Source organism: Nyctibius grandis, chromosome 1, assembly GCF_013368605.1.
Source record: "Nyctibius grandis isolate bNycGra1 chromosome 1, bNycGra1.pri, whole genome shotgun sequence".
NCBI classification, from domain to species: Eukaryota; Metazoa; Chordata; class Aves; order Nyctibiiformes; family Nyctibiidae; genus Nyctibius; species Nyctibius grandis.
The window spans coordinates 101936934-101957569 of record NC_090658.1 but is presented as its reverse complement, the minus strand read 5'-3'; the positions used below and the strand labels follow the sequence as shown (position 1 = coordinate 101957569).

The window sequence follows — 20636 nt, the reverse complement described above, 5'->3', positions numbered from 1 at the left end:
CACTTCTTTCTTAGCAGGGATTTATCACAACAGAGGCCAAAGTTCTTTATTTTGTGCAGGATTTATACTCACAACACACTTACAGAACATCTGCAAAACAAAATACCTTGCAGAACTCAAAGGGTGCAAAAGTTTATTTCTTTGTCACGTTTGGTCAAGGAGATGACACTGAGCTGCTCTTCTAAATAAAAATGGTGGCAGATCTTTGCAGGTGTAAAAAGCTGAACTTTATCTTCAGAGTAAGTTTTACTGGCAAAAGCTTTGATGCCTAGGACTTGAGGCAGCTGGTTGATGAGATAATGGGTTTGATGTTTACAGTCCTTTCGTAACTTTGAATGTGATGTGTGCAATTTCATTAAGAGGCTAGCAGTAGAAGTGAGTGCAGAGTCCAGTTCTCAAGGATCTTTAATTAATGATCTGGTCAGTTACCACTAGCTTTCTAACATACTGTTTAAATAAGCACAGGAACATTCTTTAAGCTATTCTGTAAATTTTAGGAAGAAAATTAAAGCAATATATGAAAAGGCTTATGTAAAATTCTCCAGGGATACAGGACATATGTCCTATGACTAAAATCATACTCTGTTCTGAAAGACTTAATGATCTCCAAATGCAATTCACTTCTATTTTCTTTTGTTTTCCACTTTCCCATGTTCAGACATTTTATATGCCAGAATAGAATCCTAATCTACACCATTGTCTCTTATATGCCTTTTATTTCACTTTTGCATGACCAACAGCAATTTGAATATGCAAAAGTGAAATCAAGTGTGTTTTTTTATATATTCAGAAGCAATGCTTTCCAGCATTTTTCACAATCTCATATATAGTAACTATAGCAGCAAGTCGCCAGTACTTCACAGAAATCACAGAATCGTCTTGGTTGGAAAGGACCTTGAAGATCATTGAGTCCAACCATTAACCTAACACTACCAAGTCAACCACTACACAATATCCCTAAGCACCACATCTACTCATCTTTTAAATACCTCCAAGGATGGTGACTCCACCACTTCCTTAGGCAGCCTGTTCCACTGCTTGATAACCCTTTCCGTGAAGAAACTTTTCCTAATAGCCAATCTAAACCTCCCCTGGAACAACTTGAGGCCATTTCCTCTCATCCTATCGCTTGTTACCTGGGAGAAGAGACTAGCACCTTCCTCGCTACAACCTCCTTTCAGGTACTTGTAGAGAGCAATAAGGTCTCCCCTCATCCTCCTTTTCTCCAGACTAAACAACCCCAGTTCCCTCAGCCGCTCCTCATAAGACTTGTTCTCCAGACACTTCACCGGCTTTGTTGCCCTTCTCTGGACTCGCTCCAGCACCTCAATGTCTTTCTTGTAGTGAGGGCCCAAAACTGAACACAGCATTCAAGGTGCAGCCTCAGCAGTGCCAAGTACAGGGGGACAATTACTTCCCTAGTTCTGCTGGCCCCACTTTCTGATACAAGGCAGGATGCTGTTGGCCTTCTTGGTTTGTTACAAGATTAATGGAAATCCCAAAATCATCAGTAGAAATACAACCAGCACATCACCCCACTTCCCACTCCTGTATTTTGTTGCACATTATCTTGCTTAGTACACTATGTTTCAGCATCCAGTGGGTGAAAACTTACTCTAAATAAGCTGTCAAGCTTAATTGAACTACTCTGCAAAAAGCGTCTTACATAAAAAAAAGGCTTCAGAAGAATAAAAGAAAGCACAATATCCATCTATATAATCAATTTTTTTTCTGTAACCTTTGTTGAAATTATCTGAAGTAGTCACCTTATTTAAGAGAAAAAGCCAAATCAACACAGTTTCTTCTGATTTGAAAAGGCACAGAGGGTAGTTTACCTGCAATTGTCAACATTATTTCTTCTCACAGCATTAGAGAAATTGAAGGGTCCCACATTATTGATTTCTATGACTTGTATACAGCCAGTGAAATTGTAGACAGGTCCAGGTACCTACAAAAGAGAAAATGCACAGTTCTTTTGCTTGTTGTCATTGTGATCAGTTTTAAAAATAATCAAGTTTCTGTAAAAGATTTGTAACATACTTTAACCCTACTCCTGAAGAACCTTCCTGGTCTTCATTTTTTCTCTAATGAAATTCTATAAAAAAAATTTGAATGTGAAAAGAAATTATAGCCAGGTAAGTTTTGAAAAGTTTACTTGTATGTTTACTACTCCCTGCTAAAAAGAGATCTAGTACCTTTAATCATGTTTCAAAGATGCCTAAGGATCTACTGAAAATGGGAATCACTGTAGGGGCAGTGAAAAAACAGGACAATAAATTGTTATGCATATCTCGCCATCTAAACAAATAACACTGACGCAATATGTTGACAGGTGTTATGATATACAAACTACACAAAATGTTGCAACTGAGTCTTCATGGACTGGACTGCTGGACTGGGACAAGTTCCTGGTCATACCAGATCATGTGTACCTGTCCTTGAGGTCACATAACAGGTAAGACTCTATATAATAAATTTAATGCCAAAATAGGAAAAAAGTACTGCTAGGACTGTCCATGAAGATGAAAGTCATTGACACATTCGACTGGGGCCTTGGGAGAATACTCAGGAAGAAAACACTGTAACGGTGGAAGAGGGTATGACTTGAGGCACCTAAATGACTGCTAGTCATAGGCCCATAGGAGGAGAAGCAAGTCTTGGCTTGATCCTTAACACTGCAGAGAATCCATTCCTAACTCTGACCATGAAGTCAGGTTTAGATACCTGCAGGTTTAGATACCTGCAGAAACAACAACAACAAAAAAGTAATTAAGGTCATCATTTTGTACAGGAGTACTACATAAAAACAAAGGGACTTTTTAAAAGGAAACTCCAAGGAATATCCCAAAAAAAGACTTTAGAGCACATTAAAAACTAAAATGTTTAAATAGCAAGGTACCAAATGTTTATAATGGCTAAAAGACATCCTTTAAAAGTTGAAGTCATGTCCAAATGAAGGAAAATAGGAAGCTATGTAAATGTTGGCAGTAAAAACCCTATAAAGCAGGCCAGGTGAAAAAAATTTAAAAATCTCGAGGAACAATTTGCTAAAAGCATAATGACAAGTGGTAAACGCTTTTTAAAATCCAACAAGAGTAGTAAGCCTGCCAGAAAGGCTGTAGGGCCAATAGAGCATCAAAGTATAAAAGGAGTGTTCAAAGAGATAAGGTTTTAGTATGAAATGTAAATGAACTCTCCAAATCAAAACTTAATGTAGAAGAGCTCTGGGAGGTTCCCATGCCAGAACCCCTTTTTAGTAGGGACACAGCAGAGATCTGTCTCAAATTGAATTATTACTGAAAAATGTTTTTAAATAAATTAACAAAGTGAACAGTAGCAAAAAAAAAAAAAGAAAAAAAAAAAGACCAAATAGTGTTTGCCCAAAAGTCCTAAAGGAAATTACTGTGGTCATCACTTAATATGGCATCCAAACAACAGGAATGGTAGATGTGGATTTTTGGGGTTTTTGTTTATTTCGGGTTTGGGTTGCTTTGCTTTTTATGATTTGGGAAAGGGGGACAAGACTAGGGAATGCAAGGGTACACCTCAAACTATGGATCAGTAAGTCCCAGTTTCATTCCAGAAAAACCTTTAAGAACTACATTAAAGAACAGAATTAACAGATAGATAGATTAACATAATGTACTGGGGAATAGTTGAGATGGTTTCTGAAAAGGGAAATAATAATTCACAGGAGGAACACTGAATATGTGAAAAAGGATGCCTTGGCACATAGTCTTTGATTTCCAAAAAGCTTTTAACAAGTTTCTATGTGAAAAGATTCTAAAGTAACTCAGTCACCCTGGGATAACAAGGAAGGCCTTCAATAAATGAAGAGAATGGTTAAAATAGAAGCAGAAAAATTGGGAATAAATAGTGAGCTTTCTCAATATGGAGAGACCCTAGAAATTCTCTCAGCAATCTGTATTAGGTTCTGTGTTCTTCAGCATATTCACAAGTGGCTCAATGTTTCCTACGTTACTCAGGATAGCAAAACCAAAATCCTCAGAAAAGGATTTCACAATATGCAAAAAATATAAGGTATGTAAGGATGATGATACATATGAGAGCTTCCGAACAGAGAGTGACTATATAGATGAGGAATCTTTGCTCAGGGAAACTCACCATCAAGGAGAGTTAGAACAGACTAGTGCGCAGACAAAAAAAAAAAAAGTATTCAGAGTTAGTTACAATACAGGATCAAAAGGACATGAAATTACATAAATCAGTGCAAAGACAAGCTAAAGCATGTACTTTTCATACAACTCAAAATTAAGCTGTAGAACTCTGCCATAGGATGTTGCGGGTGGTATAAGTCTAAATGGGATGAAAAATTGGCCAAATTAATGGGAAGAGATTCTTCTAAAATAGTCTTTCTTATCTCTTTTCTTATCATTAAAGGCCATAAAAAGAATGACGGCCTTTAGCCTGTATATTTGACTTCTTCCTTACCAGCCAGTAAACCACATTTCATATTGTGACAGCTTCTTGCTCTGTCCAGAGCCTTGAGGTAAAACCACCTGCCCTTTTCTTTAAAGGAAAAAGAGATTTTGAAAGACTGAAAGATTTTAAAACTAGGTTTTACTAGAACACAAAATACTAAATTAGAATATGGCAATCATTTAATAGATTTCTGATGTGCTGGGTGAGGTAGATAAAATTTTTACATCCCTCCTCTGTCTTTGCAGGGAGGGCCCTTTCCTCTAGTCTTGCTTTTTAAAAAGTTCAGTGGCTTTGATGTCAAAAACTTTGGGTGTTCCAGATGCACACAGCTGCTTCTGGGTCCCAAGGAAAACTTCATTTTTGCCATGACTTCAAGATGGCTGAGAGTCACCTCCAAGCTTTAAGTAAGAACTCTGCTCCTCTCACGACTGCCCCAGTCTCCTTTCCTCCCACAGGCTTTCTGCCTGGGGCTGTCAAAAGCTGCTCCCAGTCTTTCAGAAAAGGAGAGCTCGCTCTCTCTTCCAGCAGAGAGATACGCTGCACAAGTAGAATGAACTGAAGCAAGGTGAATTGCTTTCCTCTCCACTGTTCAACTGCTCTGAAACATAACACACCGTGCCATGCCATACACAAGCAACAAAATGAACCGGCCTTCCAGCCCATGGGAGGGCTCAAAGAAGTTCACTAACAGGTCACTGTTTATTTCTTTAGCAGCAAAGGCTTAAGAGCACTTAAGACTTTAAAACAGATATATTACTACAATGAGACGATGTGGAAAGTTATGTAACTGTTTAAGGTGGCATTTGAAGTCAGTAAAGTTCAGGTGCTGGAACGGGGAACGTCGGCTTTCTGTGTAGCAAACACGTTTCAGAGGATTGTACTGAGGCTTCTGGGAGCTTAGAAAGAAACAAAACCCTCGTTCAAGAACTGGATGTGAACACTCCCCTCCTTAAAGTTACACTTTGGATTTTACGAGAACAATATTATTTGATATACCACGAGGGCTGACAGAGACTATTGATATGGATTACAGACAACAGAAGACTGTCTCTCTTCCTCCTTTGCCAGTCACTTTGGCAAGGAAGTAAGTGTGATGGACTGCCATTCAGCAGTCTGCTTTTGCTGCCATTATCGTGACAAATCATACCAGGTAATCTTTGAAAATGTATTGTCCTATTAAGTTTCATATTTTACTTTTTATAAGAAATGCTTGTTATTCTTTTTTCCCTGCCTTTTATAAATAGTAAATAAAACAATTTTCAAATTAACAGGATGCAGGATCTGTTGAAAATTTAACATGAACACAGACAGGAACAGCTACACAATTCTGAGTTGGAAATGACATGGGACTCATAACATTGCCTAAAAAAAAATGAAACGTTGAACAGTGTTTTAATATTGGCTTCATAAATCAACTTGTCAGAGCTCTGCTTCTTTTCCTCTCCCTTACTCTCTCATGAAGTTTCACTAAAGCTTAATTATGATTATTCCAGTCACACCATGTATGTTTTTCAACAAAAGCCCTCATTCTTGGGATTGTAGAAACAAACAAAAAAAATAGAAAACAAAAGGAACCAATAAACCCAAAGGTTAGATACAATATAGTTTTAACATTTATGATAGCTATTGTGCCTAGTTAAGTTCATTCAAGACTCTGAATGTCAGGTTGGTATAGGGAAAATTCACTATGGCAACCTATGATCCATTTTGCACACTGAACAGCAAATTAATATCTTGGTTTGGGAATAAACATTTATCTGCATATTCCCCCAAGCACTATTATCAGTGAATATTTCAACAACATGGTTTCCTTCTCCCCAAACCACAAATACTGATTGAGCTCCTAATAATTTCTCCTACACTGATATGTGTATATTTTGATTCCTCTAAAGTAATATTAAAAAACTTACTTCTTTGTTTTGTAATCATAACTACATCATAAACATTTTGGTCAAACAATTATTTGCCTTTGGAGTGCTATGCTATCTATACAAAAAATGGATGTCTTCTTAGACATATTTAGGAATAAGGGCTATTGATACATATAATCACAAGTAAGTAGCTTTTATTCTGCTATTTTTGAGAACAGATACTTGTTTGTGATCAGCAGAGCATTAAAATGTAGACTGCACATGTAGTTGGGTTTCCTTCCATTTACAAAAATACATTAATATGCTGACAAACTGTAATACTTAAATTGTCTGAAAATGTCAGGGTCATAGCAACAACAGAAATTTAATTTAATACAATTCACTATTAGAAACTATGCAGATATGTTTGACATATAGGAACCATGATCTTTAAATGCCCTTTATACTTGACAAAAATGAGTACAGATACTTGCCCAGTAGGAAAAGTTCACACATATATGCCAAACCATTTATTAACATCCCTTACTGACTAGCCCAAATTAGAGCTGCTGTTAGGTAGAATTAACCAGGAATTGAGTTCCTAGTGAAATGAGCTTGCATGCTGTCATTTTACTACAGATTCATAAATAATATAATGAGGTTTTGGCTTATGATCAGAGCATTTATTAAAAAAGTAATAATTAACTCAAAAGAAAACAAAGCATAGCACAATCTTTCCTCATTTGTCTCCGCTCAAGATAAACGTTATATATCTTAAAAATTCTCAGTATAGATATTACAGTGTACCAGGATACACTATTCAGTAATCTTTCACATCTTCATGATTCCTGCGAAATATGTCTGATTTTTAGAGTCTGATTTGTAGAAATCTCTGCAAAAGACTGCAAAACTTTTCGAACTGCAATATTTTAAACATAAACAAAATGGCCCAGGTACACATTTTTGAATACTCTAATAACATTTTTATTTATATTTACTAACAACATCATGAACAGTTTGGAAATTAATGCATAACTCCAAGATAAAACTTAACCCTGAGATAACAGTTTCTGTACTCCAGTTCTGGTTCTTGCTAGTAAATAGAATCATATGGAACAGTCATAATGGACTCTGAAATTAAGCAAGTTCTACTCTCAAATCAGTATTCTCTTCAGACTGGCCAAACAGCAACAAATTTGACTAACCATCTCAGTTTTAACCAGCTTGAAACCTACTACAACTGAACTTCAATATCAAACACTCACTAAAAGACATATCTGAAAACCAAAAATAATCTCTTTTTCAAAAAGTCTAAATTCCATGGTTTGTGGAGATGGTCCTTCCCCAATAAAGGAGAATTCGTTCTTTAAGAAATGTCATTTTACAACCCATGCTCCTGGGTTAGGTATTGAATTAAATACAGCACAAAATAAAACTATATAGACTACCAAATGAACACCAAGGCAAACAGAACATGTTTAATCCAACAGGACCTTATTCTGCCTTTGTATGCCATTTAGTGAACACTGAAATTTGCCTGCATTCAAGGCAACAAGCTATAGGTAAGACATGTATTTTTTCCAGTCTCTTCAAGTCACCAAATTTTAAAGAATTTGTTAAAAACCAACATTAGTCACTCAGATATCACCTTGACCAAAAAATGTGAACACTTCTGTTCTTGCCGATTTAAACTTTTTAAACATCAGTTAACAAGCCACAGACATAAAAATTAAACCTTGCGCATTTTAACTCCAGTAGTTCAAGCAAAATGGGCAGTGTTAATTTGTTAATTTGTAAAGCCACTAACTAGAGAGAAATGGGCCTGCCTTTGAGAAGTGTTGATAAAGTAGACAACAGTGTTTTTTTTTTTAATTTATCTATGCTGTTTGTTACTGCACATTCTAATATTTACTTTTTAAATATTTTTCCTACTCCATTCAATTTTAATCCACATGCATTTTTATTGTTAAATAATGTAGTATAAACCATTTTTTGTTAGAATTTAATAACATCTCAGAATATGTAGGAAAATGAAAAGTGGTATTTGTTCTGAAAACAGAAGTAATAAAAGTAATAAAAGAAAATACTTAAAATATGACAGAAGGAATATTGTTTCTGCTTCTGTACTAGTACTAGTACAGAAATGGGAAGGAAAAATGGGAAGGTATATAGGTAAAATTGCCTACATGCACCATTTATAAATTAAAGTTGATAAAACACAAAGGAACTGAAATCTCTCCTACATCATGACCAGTACTGGTCATGAAATGAAACAGTGTATAAACCTATGCATAATATCAAAAGCTTCATTTAATCGATATGTTAATATAATAGATGATTTTACACTGAAATTGTGATTCTGAGCCAAACATCCAAAAAATAATTTAAATTCAGTTATACTAATGCAACTAAAAGGGGCTAAGAAGTTAAATCAAGGTAATTTTTTTCATGTAGCTGCTTCTACTGAAATTTTTAAATAATTTATTGCTATTATCCTGAATTGCATTTATTATATCTGCCATGGATACTGAACCCTATCACAGAACTTTCATGAAACAAGAATGGTAAAGCATAATAAAATAGACAGAATAAGAGGAAAAAAAATCCCCAAACTGCCTAGGGTGGTACAAGCTTACAGTTCTGCTCTTCATTTCTCATTTGTTCTAGCAACTCAAATCAGGGGTTGCAAAACTTGTGACCCTGGTAGTTCTCCCCTTACGGGAAATCAAGTCAGGAGTTCTTCCAGTCTCCTGCACTGTAGGGGAAGGAACTGAGACTATCCTCTCAGACTGGATTTTTGAGCAGGCCAGTATTGGTAAAATGCCTCCTGGATTGCTGTGTTTACAGTGGGAACCAGACTGGTCATCTCCCTGATCCCACACTCCAACGGAGCCAGCTTACCATATAACAGACATTCACATTCCTCTTGCATCATTTCCTCATCTAAATTGACTGGCAATGTAAAACTTGAGTGTAAGTGTTTCACTGTCAGTTTCCCATGCTTCTGTCAGTTTTTTTCTGGATGAGAATGGTACATTAAACCACAAAGGATTAATTAAAATCAGTAAGTCTGAAAGATTCAAGGGTAGTGAGAGACTCCCTTACCATCTTTATGAAAGCTCATCTTGGCCAAGATCCTTCTTTTAAACTTGCTCTTGCCTTGCAGTTAACCAAGTGCAATGCTGCATTTCAGAAGTGATATGAAGACTCTGAAGAAGGGAGGACTTCCCTAAGTTTTATGGCTAGCAATGTCTGGCCTTTTTGTAAACAATTTTAGTGTTTCTGCTTATAAGCAGAATGCATGAGTCACTTACTGTGTTTGCTATTGCAATTCTTAGCAAGTTCAACTAATTCATCTTTTTAAATTATCTCTTGTTAATGTGGTACAATACCTTGTCCATGAATAAACCGAAAAATGTATTGGCCTGATATCACTAGAACAAGTAGAGTGAAATCTGGAAAACAGGCTTATGTTTCTTATCTAGTACAGACTCTATCAACTAGCTGTGGAAATCAGCTCATCTCACTGTGAAATAGAGCACTTCCCCTTTTCAGAGAGATGCCAAGGTTAAACATATTGAACACTGTACTACACTAATATAATACGATATTGCAGCACATTAGAGGAAAGCTGTTTGGAGTCCATCACCCTGAACTAGTTCTCAGTCCAAGCCAGTTAACTTCTGTAGTTCTGGTTCTTATCCCATCAATAACCAATAGCTCAGACCTACAAACATTTAACCCAAGAGATATTTGTACCAGGTATATGCGTTTTTGTACTAATGAATTTGATGACATTCATGGGTCAGTTTCAACTCAGGATATTCTATGGTATCTAAAATAAGATTCAGTGTGAAACAATTCTTACTGAATCATAACTGTTGAGTTACAAAAAAGGGAGGGGTTGAAGCAAGGAGTTGTACATCTTCTGTCCGAATTAGAAGAGATAACTCCTTATCTAACATAATGACATCTGCATATCAAAGGAATTAATACTCCTGATGGTCAGACTATCTCCTGTATAAGGAGGAAATACATACATTTCAGGGAGAACGACTGTATTTATCTGGAACACCTGTAGGTCTTCAGAAGGAAAAAATGGCTATAAAAGCTAAAATGTTCCAACAAAATAGGTTTTCCCTTAGTGAATGTAACCTGAGGTATACGGTATTCAGAAGGGGTTCACTTTGTCAGAGTTCTAAGAAAGTTGAAGAATCTCAGCTGAAAATGGGACAGACAAGAAGAAAAATTCTTCATAAATTTTTATTATTTCGTGCTTTCTTATATCACACCTGTACATCTTTTATAAACATCGGCAACTGCATTGTCTGTTTTTGCATATTGTAAATACATAATACATTTTTTTCTAGCTCAGTCTCTTTTAAGACAAGAGGGTTCCAAGGTAACTGAATAATAACACAGTATTCCTCACACAAGATGTAAGGAATATATCAGCTGGCAAACTATGCCTTTCAACAAATGCCTTCACGTTCCAAAAATACTTCAGAGAATCCTAAGTCTAACAGTGTGGCATACATAAGTCATAAGACCAGGTGAGAACTAGTATTTTGCAGAACTGGTGGTTTGCACTGTTAGTAGCATGGTAACAAGGAGAGCTGCCTGACGCATAACAAGGTGTTTAGGAACACACATGAATTCCAAGTCACCAAGATGTTAGTCACATGTATTTATAGGATCAGAAGTGTATCTACAGTAGAAAGATCACATAAAACATTAAACATGATGTGTGAAGAAGGTAACGAACCCATACACTTCCAAAATGCCTTTAATTCTCTTACTATAGTAAGACAAGACAAATTTTTGTGTTCCAAAAACAATGTAATCTACCAATGAGTAAAAATTTAAAACCTTTATCAATTTTTGATGAGACAACTGATAGGTTACTACCCACTGTTGTCTGCACTGTCTTTCAGCTAGGTGTTACTCCTCTGTGACAAATGTAACAGAATAGGAAAATATATGTATAATCCATCATATTAGCATAGATTGAGATTAATGGCAGATTAATTTGGAACAACTGAGAAGTGGACCCTTGACCTGTTTTGTCATGTCTCCTGAGGAAACAAAAACCTTTATCAAAGGAGTGAGGTAAGCAGTTGGATTCCGTTACCTAATTATTTGGTTTAGGTGTTTTTTTTCCAGTTTGAGAATCATAGTCCTGGGAAACATGACAATATGTGTTTCCCCAGAGCTGTGAACTATCTCTGTACTGCCTACTCATTGACAGAGGCAGATGTTGGTTTATGTGGAACATCTTTTGTTCTAGCTCTCAATTCTATCTCCCCCCACCTTGACTTGTATACTATTCATGTACTTGCAAAAAGACACACCTAGTCCTTGGCTACAGCATTTGCAAATTTTATGAATTTATAGTCCCCAGGAAAGCAGAGTAGATAAAACCACCAGATTCACATGGACCCACATGATGCACAAGATGATCTAGAGGAGAAATCAAACAATATTCTAAAACTGGAACTATGAAGTAAGTTCTTAATTAAAAAAAAAATGAAAACAACTATTAAAATAATTAAACATGCATGGCAGATTCTAAACTGCTTCCTTACTTGCTCCCATCACTCAGATCCTGGAACTGAGGTCCCTCCTTTCCCTCCCTAGCATTGCTGTATGCCTCAATGCTGACCTGCTCTATTCTTCTCAAGATGAAATTTTACCTCTTTTATTGTTACTCTCAACATACCTCAGGCTGTTATTCAGGGCATACACCACAGGGTCTGCCACTTTCCCTTTCTTGAGATTCTATTGCATTTGTATTCTTTCTCTAGCACATTCCTTCTGGTTGAAAAAAACTACCCAGCTGTCACAAAATTTTCAAGGCTATTAAAAGGCTTTAGAATGATATATTAAAAAAATGTTCTCATGCAATATACATCTTACCAAGCACACAGCATTTAGTTTTCTATTCAATCTTCACAGAGATTACAAGTGTCATTAATAATAGTATAGAGATGTGGTACTCAGAGGGCTCTGAACCCTTACTTCCAGTATTCTGCAGCCATTGAGGCTTCTACTGCCACAAAAAAGTTCATTTGACTATGAAAAATAATTTAGGTTTTTCCACCAACTTTCTCCCAGAAACAGAAATATTAGATGAGAGTAAAGAACCGTCCTTACTAGGCACTGAACCTGTATCCTATATCTCCAATAGCAAACAATACAGGATGCTCAGAAAGAGAACAATAACAGATCACATAGGTTGTGGTATTTCACAGAATCACAGAACGGTTGAGGTTGGAAGGGACCTCTGGAGGTCATCTTGTTCAATCCCTCTGCTGAAGCAGGAACACCTACAACCAGTTGTCCAGGACCATGTCCAGATGGTTTTTGACTATCTCCACAGATGGAGACTCCACAGCCTCCCTGGGCAACCTGTGCCAGTGCTCAGTCACCCTCACAGTAGAAAAGCGTTTCCTGATGTTCAGATGGCACCTCCTGTGTTTCAGTTTGTGCCCATTCCCTCTGGTCCTGTCACTGGTCACCACTGAAAAGAGCCCAGCTCTGTCCTCTTTGCATCCTCCCTTCAGGTATTTGTACACATTGATGAGATCTCCCCTGAGCCTCCTCTTCTCCAGGCTGAACAGTCCCAGTTCTTTCAGCCTTTCCTCACAGGAGAGATTCCTTAATCATCTTCATGGCCCTTTGCTGGACTCTCTCTGGTATGTCCGTGACACTCATACTGTGGAGGCCAAAACTGACACAGCGCTCCAGGTGTGGCCTCACCAGTGCTGAGCAGAGGGTAAGGATCACCTCCCTTGACCTGCTGGCAGCGCTCCTCCTAATGCAGCCCATGATGCCATTAGCTTTCTTTGCTGCAAGGGCACATTGCCGGCTCGTGTTCAATGTGGTATCCATCAGGACTCCCAGATCCTTCTCTACAAGAACTCTACAAGCTCTTTCCTGTAAAAACTCTACAAATCACAGGATGCCTGATAATCTCAGGCATTTCTTCAGCAGGGAATTTTTGCCATGTTAGTAGAAGACTTTTCACATACTGATTACGGAATTATATAATGTCACATAATAATTTGTCTGTTAGAATTTCAGAAGCCAAAAGGAATAAACTTTCATATATACATACATACATGCACGTGTGTGTGCATGCACACTAACAGGTTTATTATATATTCATTTATGCTGTTAACCAGGAATCTCTTTTAACTAAATACCTTTGATTCATTCAAATCCTTCTTCTCCAGCCTCAGTAAAGGGTTCAAAAGTATTCTACTGTATGCAAGAGAGCTTTCAGAAGATAGACAGCAGGTTTGCAGCACATATGAACAGTTATCACCATTTTTCACAAACTGACTACAAGGCAAAATCAATAGCCTTGTTTTTCAGGTATTGAGTACAGATGAGTTCACAAACAGCCAACAATACAGGATCATGTGAAAAGCCAGGATATTCCTGCCATTTCAGGTTTATATTAAATTTCATCTTATAATTAACTTGTGTTAATTTTGAAATGCATTCTATAAATTTATTTGGTTTTAATTTTTTCCTCTCTTTTTCCATATTATTCTGCCTGTGCTGTGAACAATAGTCTGTAAAACAGTATTCTGTTACCTGGAATGAGAATCTGTATAATGAGACAGTGACACAAACAAATAATGTTTTTTCTGTTTACTATTATATACAGAAAAGCTGCTTTCAGTAGTTGTATATATAATTCTCAGAATTTAGTAAACAGCAGCACAGTAAAGTAGGTAGAAGCTCTGTAAGTAAATAAGGAGGTTTAAACCACAGGAGAGAGTGACAGGTACTGACACAGTTACTTATCTTTACTCCTTTTTGCCTTCAAAAAGCATAGCATTAATACTAATAAAATAGGAAATTAATGATTTTATGCTAATGTTCCCCAAAGTTCCATTGTCTTAAATTTTTCCTCCTCCTCTCTTCTTTCATTTCCAAATCTCATTACATTTAGATGAAAGAGCACAAAATAAGAGTTGCATTTCCAATGATTTAATGTATAACAGCTGCCAGTTCCTTTGTTCCTTTCTTGTTTTTGTGATGCACATCAAAAATCACGAATTTACAATGTGATCACCATATTCCTCTCTTAACACTGGCTCTTTCTTTATATTACAACAGCTTAGTTGGCTTCTACCTTTAGAGCAGAGTACCCTTCCTGCTGGCTTGGCAAATGTGTTATTTGACTATTTTTCAGGCTCAGCTATTCGCTGCATGCCCAATAGGTACATTCAGATACTTAGTTTAGAGCGAAGCCATTAAGCAAACAGCACTGAAGGGCTTATTTGCCAGGGATCAGGAATGGCCTCCATTTACTATAGTTTTCTATAAAAACTGCCTCTACTACATTGCTTGCAGTTGGGAAAAGAAATGAAACAACACAGTGAAATGTCAAAGCTGCCAAGATACACAAAGTCAATTTTTTGTTAACGAAACTTGTACATAGGAGATCAATGAGAACAGAAGATCACGGGACTGAGAATGAATGCAGAGAGAGATTGCTAACATTATTAGAGAAGGAGGTTCTAGAGGAAATCACACAACTATGAGACTAACGTGGCATGCATAACAGGAGACCAAATGCTTTTGATATTGACAGAGTCTCTATTCCTCAGCAAAACATTTGATTTGTTTTTATTCATCAAATACACACACAGCCTAAAAAAGATGATGATATCTTATATTTCAGTCTGATCAATGTCAAGGACACTATAGAAACACTAGTCACCCAGATTAACTCTGGAATGACCAAACAGGAATCACAATAATTTAAATAGAGCCTAGAAAAACAAAACTACATCTTCAATCAAGATTTTCTCTTTTGGAAGGAAAAAGCATAAAATTAAATGAATCACTTAAAGAACTGAAAACATCAAAGACGGGAGGTATAAAATTTCCTTAATTAAAGTGACAGCAATATCTGGCAGTCACAAGCTGGAAGAGGGTACTAGGAATAATGAAGAACACACACAAACACACACACACAAAGAAACAGCAAAGAATGATCTGTGTAGGAAGCAGAAAGCATAAAGATGAAATAAAACTTGCCAAAACTCAAATGGAGTTGGACTTTACACAAAATTCAAACATATTGAGGAAAGAGTGACTGACTACAAGTGAGGAGAGGGCCCAAGTTACAAATACTGGAGCTGTCACCAAAAACCTTCGTCCTACTAACACTGGAGAAGCACTTCCAGGGTTCTCCTAGACTGTCATGTATTGGTGTGCTGCTGTAATAGGCTGCACATTATATTTGCTTCTATTTTAAATTAATACTGTGTTCCCTTAAGAATAACAGTTACCCCCACAGAAGGGAAAATATGATTTATTTTCATAAGGAGCCACAGCGTGGGCTCTAGTTAAAAAAAGTTCCAGAGAACAACCCAGATGGCAGGTGATAGGCACAGCAGGGAAGTAGCAGACTGCAGCTTAAGCAGAGAAGGTGAAACTACTTTTAGGAGAACACAGCAGAGAACCTGGGCTCAGAGGTGATGGAGAGAAAAACAGTATCAAAGATGATGCACATTCACTAAACTTCAGAAAGGCAGTGAGAGACTAAAAACCCACCTGCAAGATCATGGTGGGTGGGGGAGGATTGCATCTAGGCATTTTTCTCCTGTTTTGTCTGACATCATACTAAGATTTCATCATAAAGAGGTTAAATGTTCTAGTTTTTATTCTACTAAAACCTGGGATGTTTCTTATTTTGAAGCCTTTTGCTCTTCTTTGGTTAAAAAAAACCACGCAGAATATAATTTCCAGGTAGCTTCCTGTAACTTGCGTCAGATCAGGAGGCTCTCAACTGTGAGGGTATTTATGCAGCTCTGTGTTAGGATTCCACAAGGAAACCCCATATTTCAACATTCCCTCCACTGAAAGATTAGGGAAAGTATATAACCTCATATGACTATTTTCTTGATGGAGTACCTTTCAGTATAGTTTCCTGCAATTTATAAACCAGATACTTTAAGATAAGGTATCACACTTCTGCCAAAGAATAATTAATGTTCTTTTTATTTCAGAAATGCTGATGTTTATTGAGCATTGCCAGGCTGAAACATATCATATCTAGATAGTAAAGAGAACTTCTTAGTGGCTGTCCTAGTATTTCTTTATAAAGACATTGTTAGTTCCTTGTGAAAGAAACAGTTCTTACCAGCTCGTCTCGCAGGGCTCTCACCTCTGGACACACTTTTAACACATTGAAAAGCCTACTACATATAAACCTACAAATTAAGAATCACACCTAACAGAAGTGTAAGAGAGAATACTGTGTGTGATTCATTGTGAGCATGTGACAGAAGTTAGCCACAGAGGTCCCTCTGGGGTGACCTGTGAGGTTGAGGGAATGTGGTGGGTTAACCCTAGCTGGTAAGACCCCTCCAGTTGGTCGCTCACTCCCACCCAGCAGAATGGTGGAGAGAAGGGCAGAAGTGAGCAAACTCGTGGGTTGACATAAAGACAGTTTAATAACTGAAGAAAAAAAAAGGAGGAAAAAAAACACGTGATGCAAAAGCGATCACTCACTACCAGCAGACCGGTGCCCAGCCAGTCCCTGAGCAGCGACCACTTTGGAGAAACTTTCCCCTCAGTTTTATTGCTGAGCATGATGTTATACAGCATGGGATATCCCTTTGGTCAGTTGGGGTCAGCTGTCCCAGCTGTGTCCCCTCCCAGCCGCTTGCCCACCCCCAACCTACTCGTTGAGGGGTAAGAGCAAGAAACAGAGAAGATGCTGTGTAAGCACTGTTCAGCAACAGCCAGAACATCCCTGTGTCAGCAACACTGCTTTGGTCACCAGTCTAAAACACAACACCGTACAGGCTGCTATGAAGAATACTAGTTCCATCCCAGCCAGACCCAATACAGGGAATCAACACAAATCTAGAATTTCTCAGACACATGACAAGAGTAGTTTATCTAACGCTTACTGTGAGTCAGCGCATGGAAATACAAACAACTGCCACTAAAGATGTTAGTAAAATGCAAAGTGATACAAACATTACCTTAGTGATAATGGTGACAGAGGTGGGAAATAAACCCCCAAAATTTCTGTCCCAGAATACTGTAAAAACACATCTGTGAGAGCAAAGACTTTTTTATTGTTATCAACTTGGGTGGCATTATATGGTTATAGAATAATAAACAAACGACCTTAATATACTTTCTAAGCACACGTATGCTTTTGGTTACTAAGTTTGTTTTTATCACGAATGCCAACAATTTGCTCCACTTGCCGTCCAAAGCACACAAGTTTAATCAGTAAAAGTAATTTTCAATGGGATCTTGTGCGATTTAGTAGCGAATTGTCTTCTTTTTTCCCTGAAGAAAAACTCATGGATTTGCATTTTAATAGGATGGAGGTGTACACCCAAAATGTGATGTTCGTGGCATAAACCTCTCTACTGTTGAAAAAACTTGGAGAAAATTCACACATACATAAAATAGGAACAGATGGCCTCTTCTCCCGGGCAACTAGCGATAGGACAAGAGGGCACAGCCTCAAGCTTCGCCAGGGGAGGTTCAGGTTGGACATCAGGAAGAATTTCTTTACAGAAAGGGTTATTAGACATTGGAATGGGCTGCCCAGGGAAGTGGTGGAGTCACCATCTCTGGATGTGTTTAAGAAAAGACTGGACATGACACTTAGTGCCATGGTCTAGTTGACAGGGTGGTGTCAGGGCAATGGTTGGACTCGATGATCCCTGAGGTCTCTTCCAACCTGGTTGATTCTGTGATTCTGTGATGAATATTGTTTTTGTCTACTAAAACATGAAGTTTGCATAACATGCTTTTTCTCATGTAGTTTCAGTTTTGTGGTTAGATTGCTACAATTTATGCCTAGACATTTACTGTTATCAGGACCAAGTTAACAGATGAGTAAACTGATAGCGAAAGGAGATCAACTCTTGATTTTAGCTGTGTGTTATGGGGAATGCATAAGGAAACACAAGGAAAGATTTGTGCATTCTCATCAACTGCAGAATGAACTAATCTGCAAGAGAAGAACCTACAGTTCCTGAACACACACAGAGTGAGCAATTAATCTAGGGAACGGCTGATTGATAGGGTCATTTGGGTAATTATCACATTAGTTGCCTGACTGGTACATACATTCTGTTAAATGTATTTCCACCTTGTCAAATGGGCTGTAGCCTGGTTTCTCCTGAAGCTGAAAGGGTCTTACCTAAACTACATGGAAGTAATTGCTGTCACACAGTTTCCTTTTAGGTTTTCACAATCAGGTGTATCACCACAGGAACTACAAAGGAAGATTACAGGCCACTAACTGGTATCTGCTGGTATGCATGGTCAACACATCCCCTTCTCTGAGGGGTAAACCTTGGCTCTTCTCTGTTCTTCTGTTGTTCACAGGGAGAGTGTAGTGGCCACCATTCAAGTCTCTCATATATAATTCTGCCTTGAAAAAGAGACTGCAAGGGAGGGGTATGCCAGAGTGAGGAGCCATACAAACGTAGTTGTGGACTGCACGTGAATTTTCTGTGTGAAACGTTTTTTTTTCAGGAAAGTGTGCCTATATACATTTTCAGTCCAAGCAGATAGTCCAACATCAAGCTTCTTACAGAAGGTCCCAAAGTACACTTATGCAATGAATGATTACAGTCTATCCTCCCAAGCTTCGTGAGGCTGCTTGGGAACAGTATAATGTTCAGTCAGTGTTTGGAAGGAACTCAAAGTGATCAGATGACAGATGTCTGGGATGCAAGCACTGAAGAGCACTGCTGCATTAAGTCACTTCACTGTAGTTTCTTTAAGCTTTAAGCTTTACTCGAAGCGACTGATACAAAATACATCCTCTAAGGGCTCATGATAGTTATCTTCTAACTGCTCAAGCCTTACTTCTCACTTATCATCAACCAGACATGCTGAAATTTTCCAAAAAGGATCTCAAAGAGTCACACAGAGGAATTACTGAAATGTCATCTTCACAGATGATGCCATCTGTTGAGCTCCATTGCTTCCAGACAAAGGAAATTATTTCTTTTTGTTGTTTGTATAACATGTGGTGGCAAACCTAAACTTACAATTCTCAAAGGTATATACATTATGAATTGCACTGACTTCCGAGATGTCAATGTGAAGGCATAGCTCCATCAAACACCACAGATCCTGTGTAGCAGACTGCTCAGATGTGCTCTCCATCCCATAATGCTGTGTTCTGCCACTTTCAAGATAACAATCACTTTTTAAAAACCAGCTTCCAGACTGGACCATGAATAATAGGTAAACAAAGGTGAAGTACCTGACAAGGTACCTGAGAAGGTGTTATGGACATACACACTGCCACATTTCCAGGTAGGTCAGACAATTTGGGAACACGAATATGCTCAGCAGGAGATAAGTCATCCCAAATGTCTGCAACTGCGCTGAATTTTGCACACTGAATAGGAAGAAGAGGCAAATGGTTAATGTTACAGAGAGAAGCAGGGCTGTCAAAGAATGAAAGCATCACACACATACTGAAAGTTTTCTCCCAGGACAATTCCCACATCAGTCCACACATCAAGTTAAGATGTCAAGGAGATGTCTTGCCAACAAAAATGGGCTGTAGCTGTTGTCAGGATCCTGTTGAATATGTAGGAGCTGTGGACTAATTAAGTGGCAACATCAACCACAAACTGAAGATCTTAACAGCAGGTCAGCCTGGCAGCTATGGGAAAATAAGTGCCATAACAGATGAAAGACAAAAAGTGGTCTTGCATCCTTGCCAATATGTTCAGAGAGAAACAATCACCTGGATCTGAACTTGCAAATTCATAAAAGCAACTTGCATGCAAGTTCAAAACAGCATCATCCCTTCAAAATGTTCTTCAAAATAAGGAAATAATCTCTACAGAAACAGAATCACATCTTTGCACATCATCAAATCATATCTTTGCATATCAACAAAACAGCATCTTCTGATAAAATTAGTGTCTCTTTGTATAGGGTGTAGGTGTCAAGATTTTGGCAAAGGTTTTGGCAGTGAGGAGGCTGCAGGGGTGACCTGTGCGAGGAGAGGCCGGGGCTACCCTGGGCCGGACACAGCCGGTTCCAGCTGACTCCAACCCACCCACAGCAGGGCACAGCTCAGCCCCGCAGCCACGATGGTGGCACCTTGGGGGAAATGCCACAAAGGCAGAGGAGGCATGGAGAAAAAAAGAGAGAGAGAGAGAAACAGAAGTGCGAACAACAAGGTCAATATCTGCTCCACTGTGCACAGGCTGAAGCTGTGGAGAAGACCATGCCAGAGCAGGTGGACACTTCCTGAAAGAACTGTGGCCTGTGGAGAGGATCCACGCAGGAGCAGAGGAAAAGCATGAGGAGGAAGGA

The 20636-nt window shown here is 38.1% G+C and overlaps 1 protein-coding gene across 1 annotated transcript in view; it reads right to left on the bottom strand.

Annotated features, from left to right (window-relative positions):
• Positions 1-20636, bottom strand: part of EYS (eyes shut homolog) — a 1023158-nt gene that overhangs the window by 281402 nt on the left and 721120 nt on the right. The window contains 1 exon segment of the mRNA XM_068405393.1: positions 1836-1948. Coding sequence (XP_068261494.1) covers positions 1836-1948 — 113 coding nt within the window.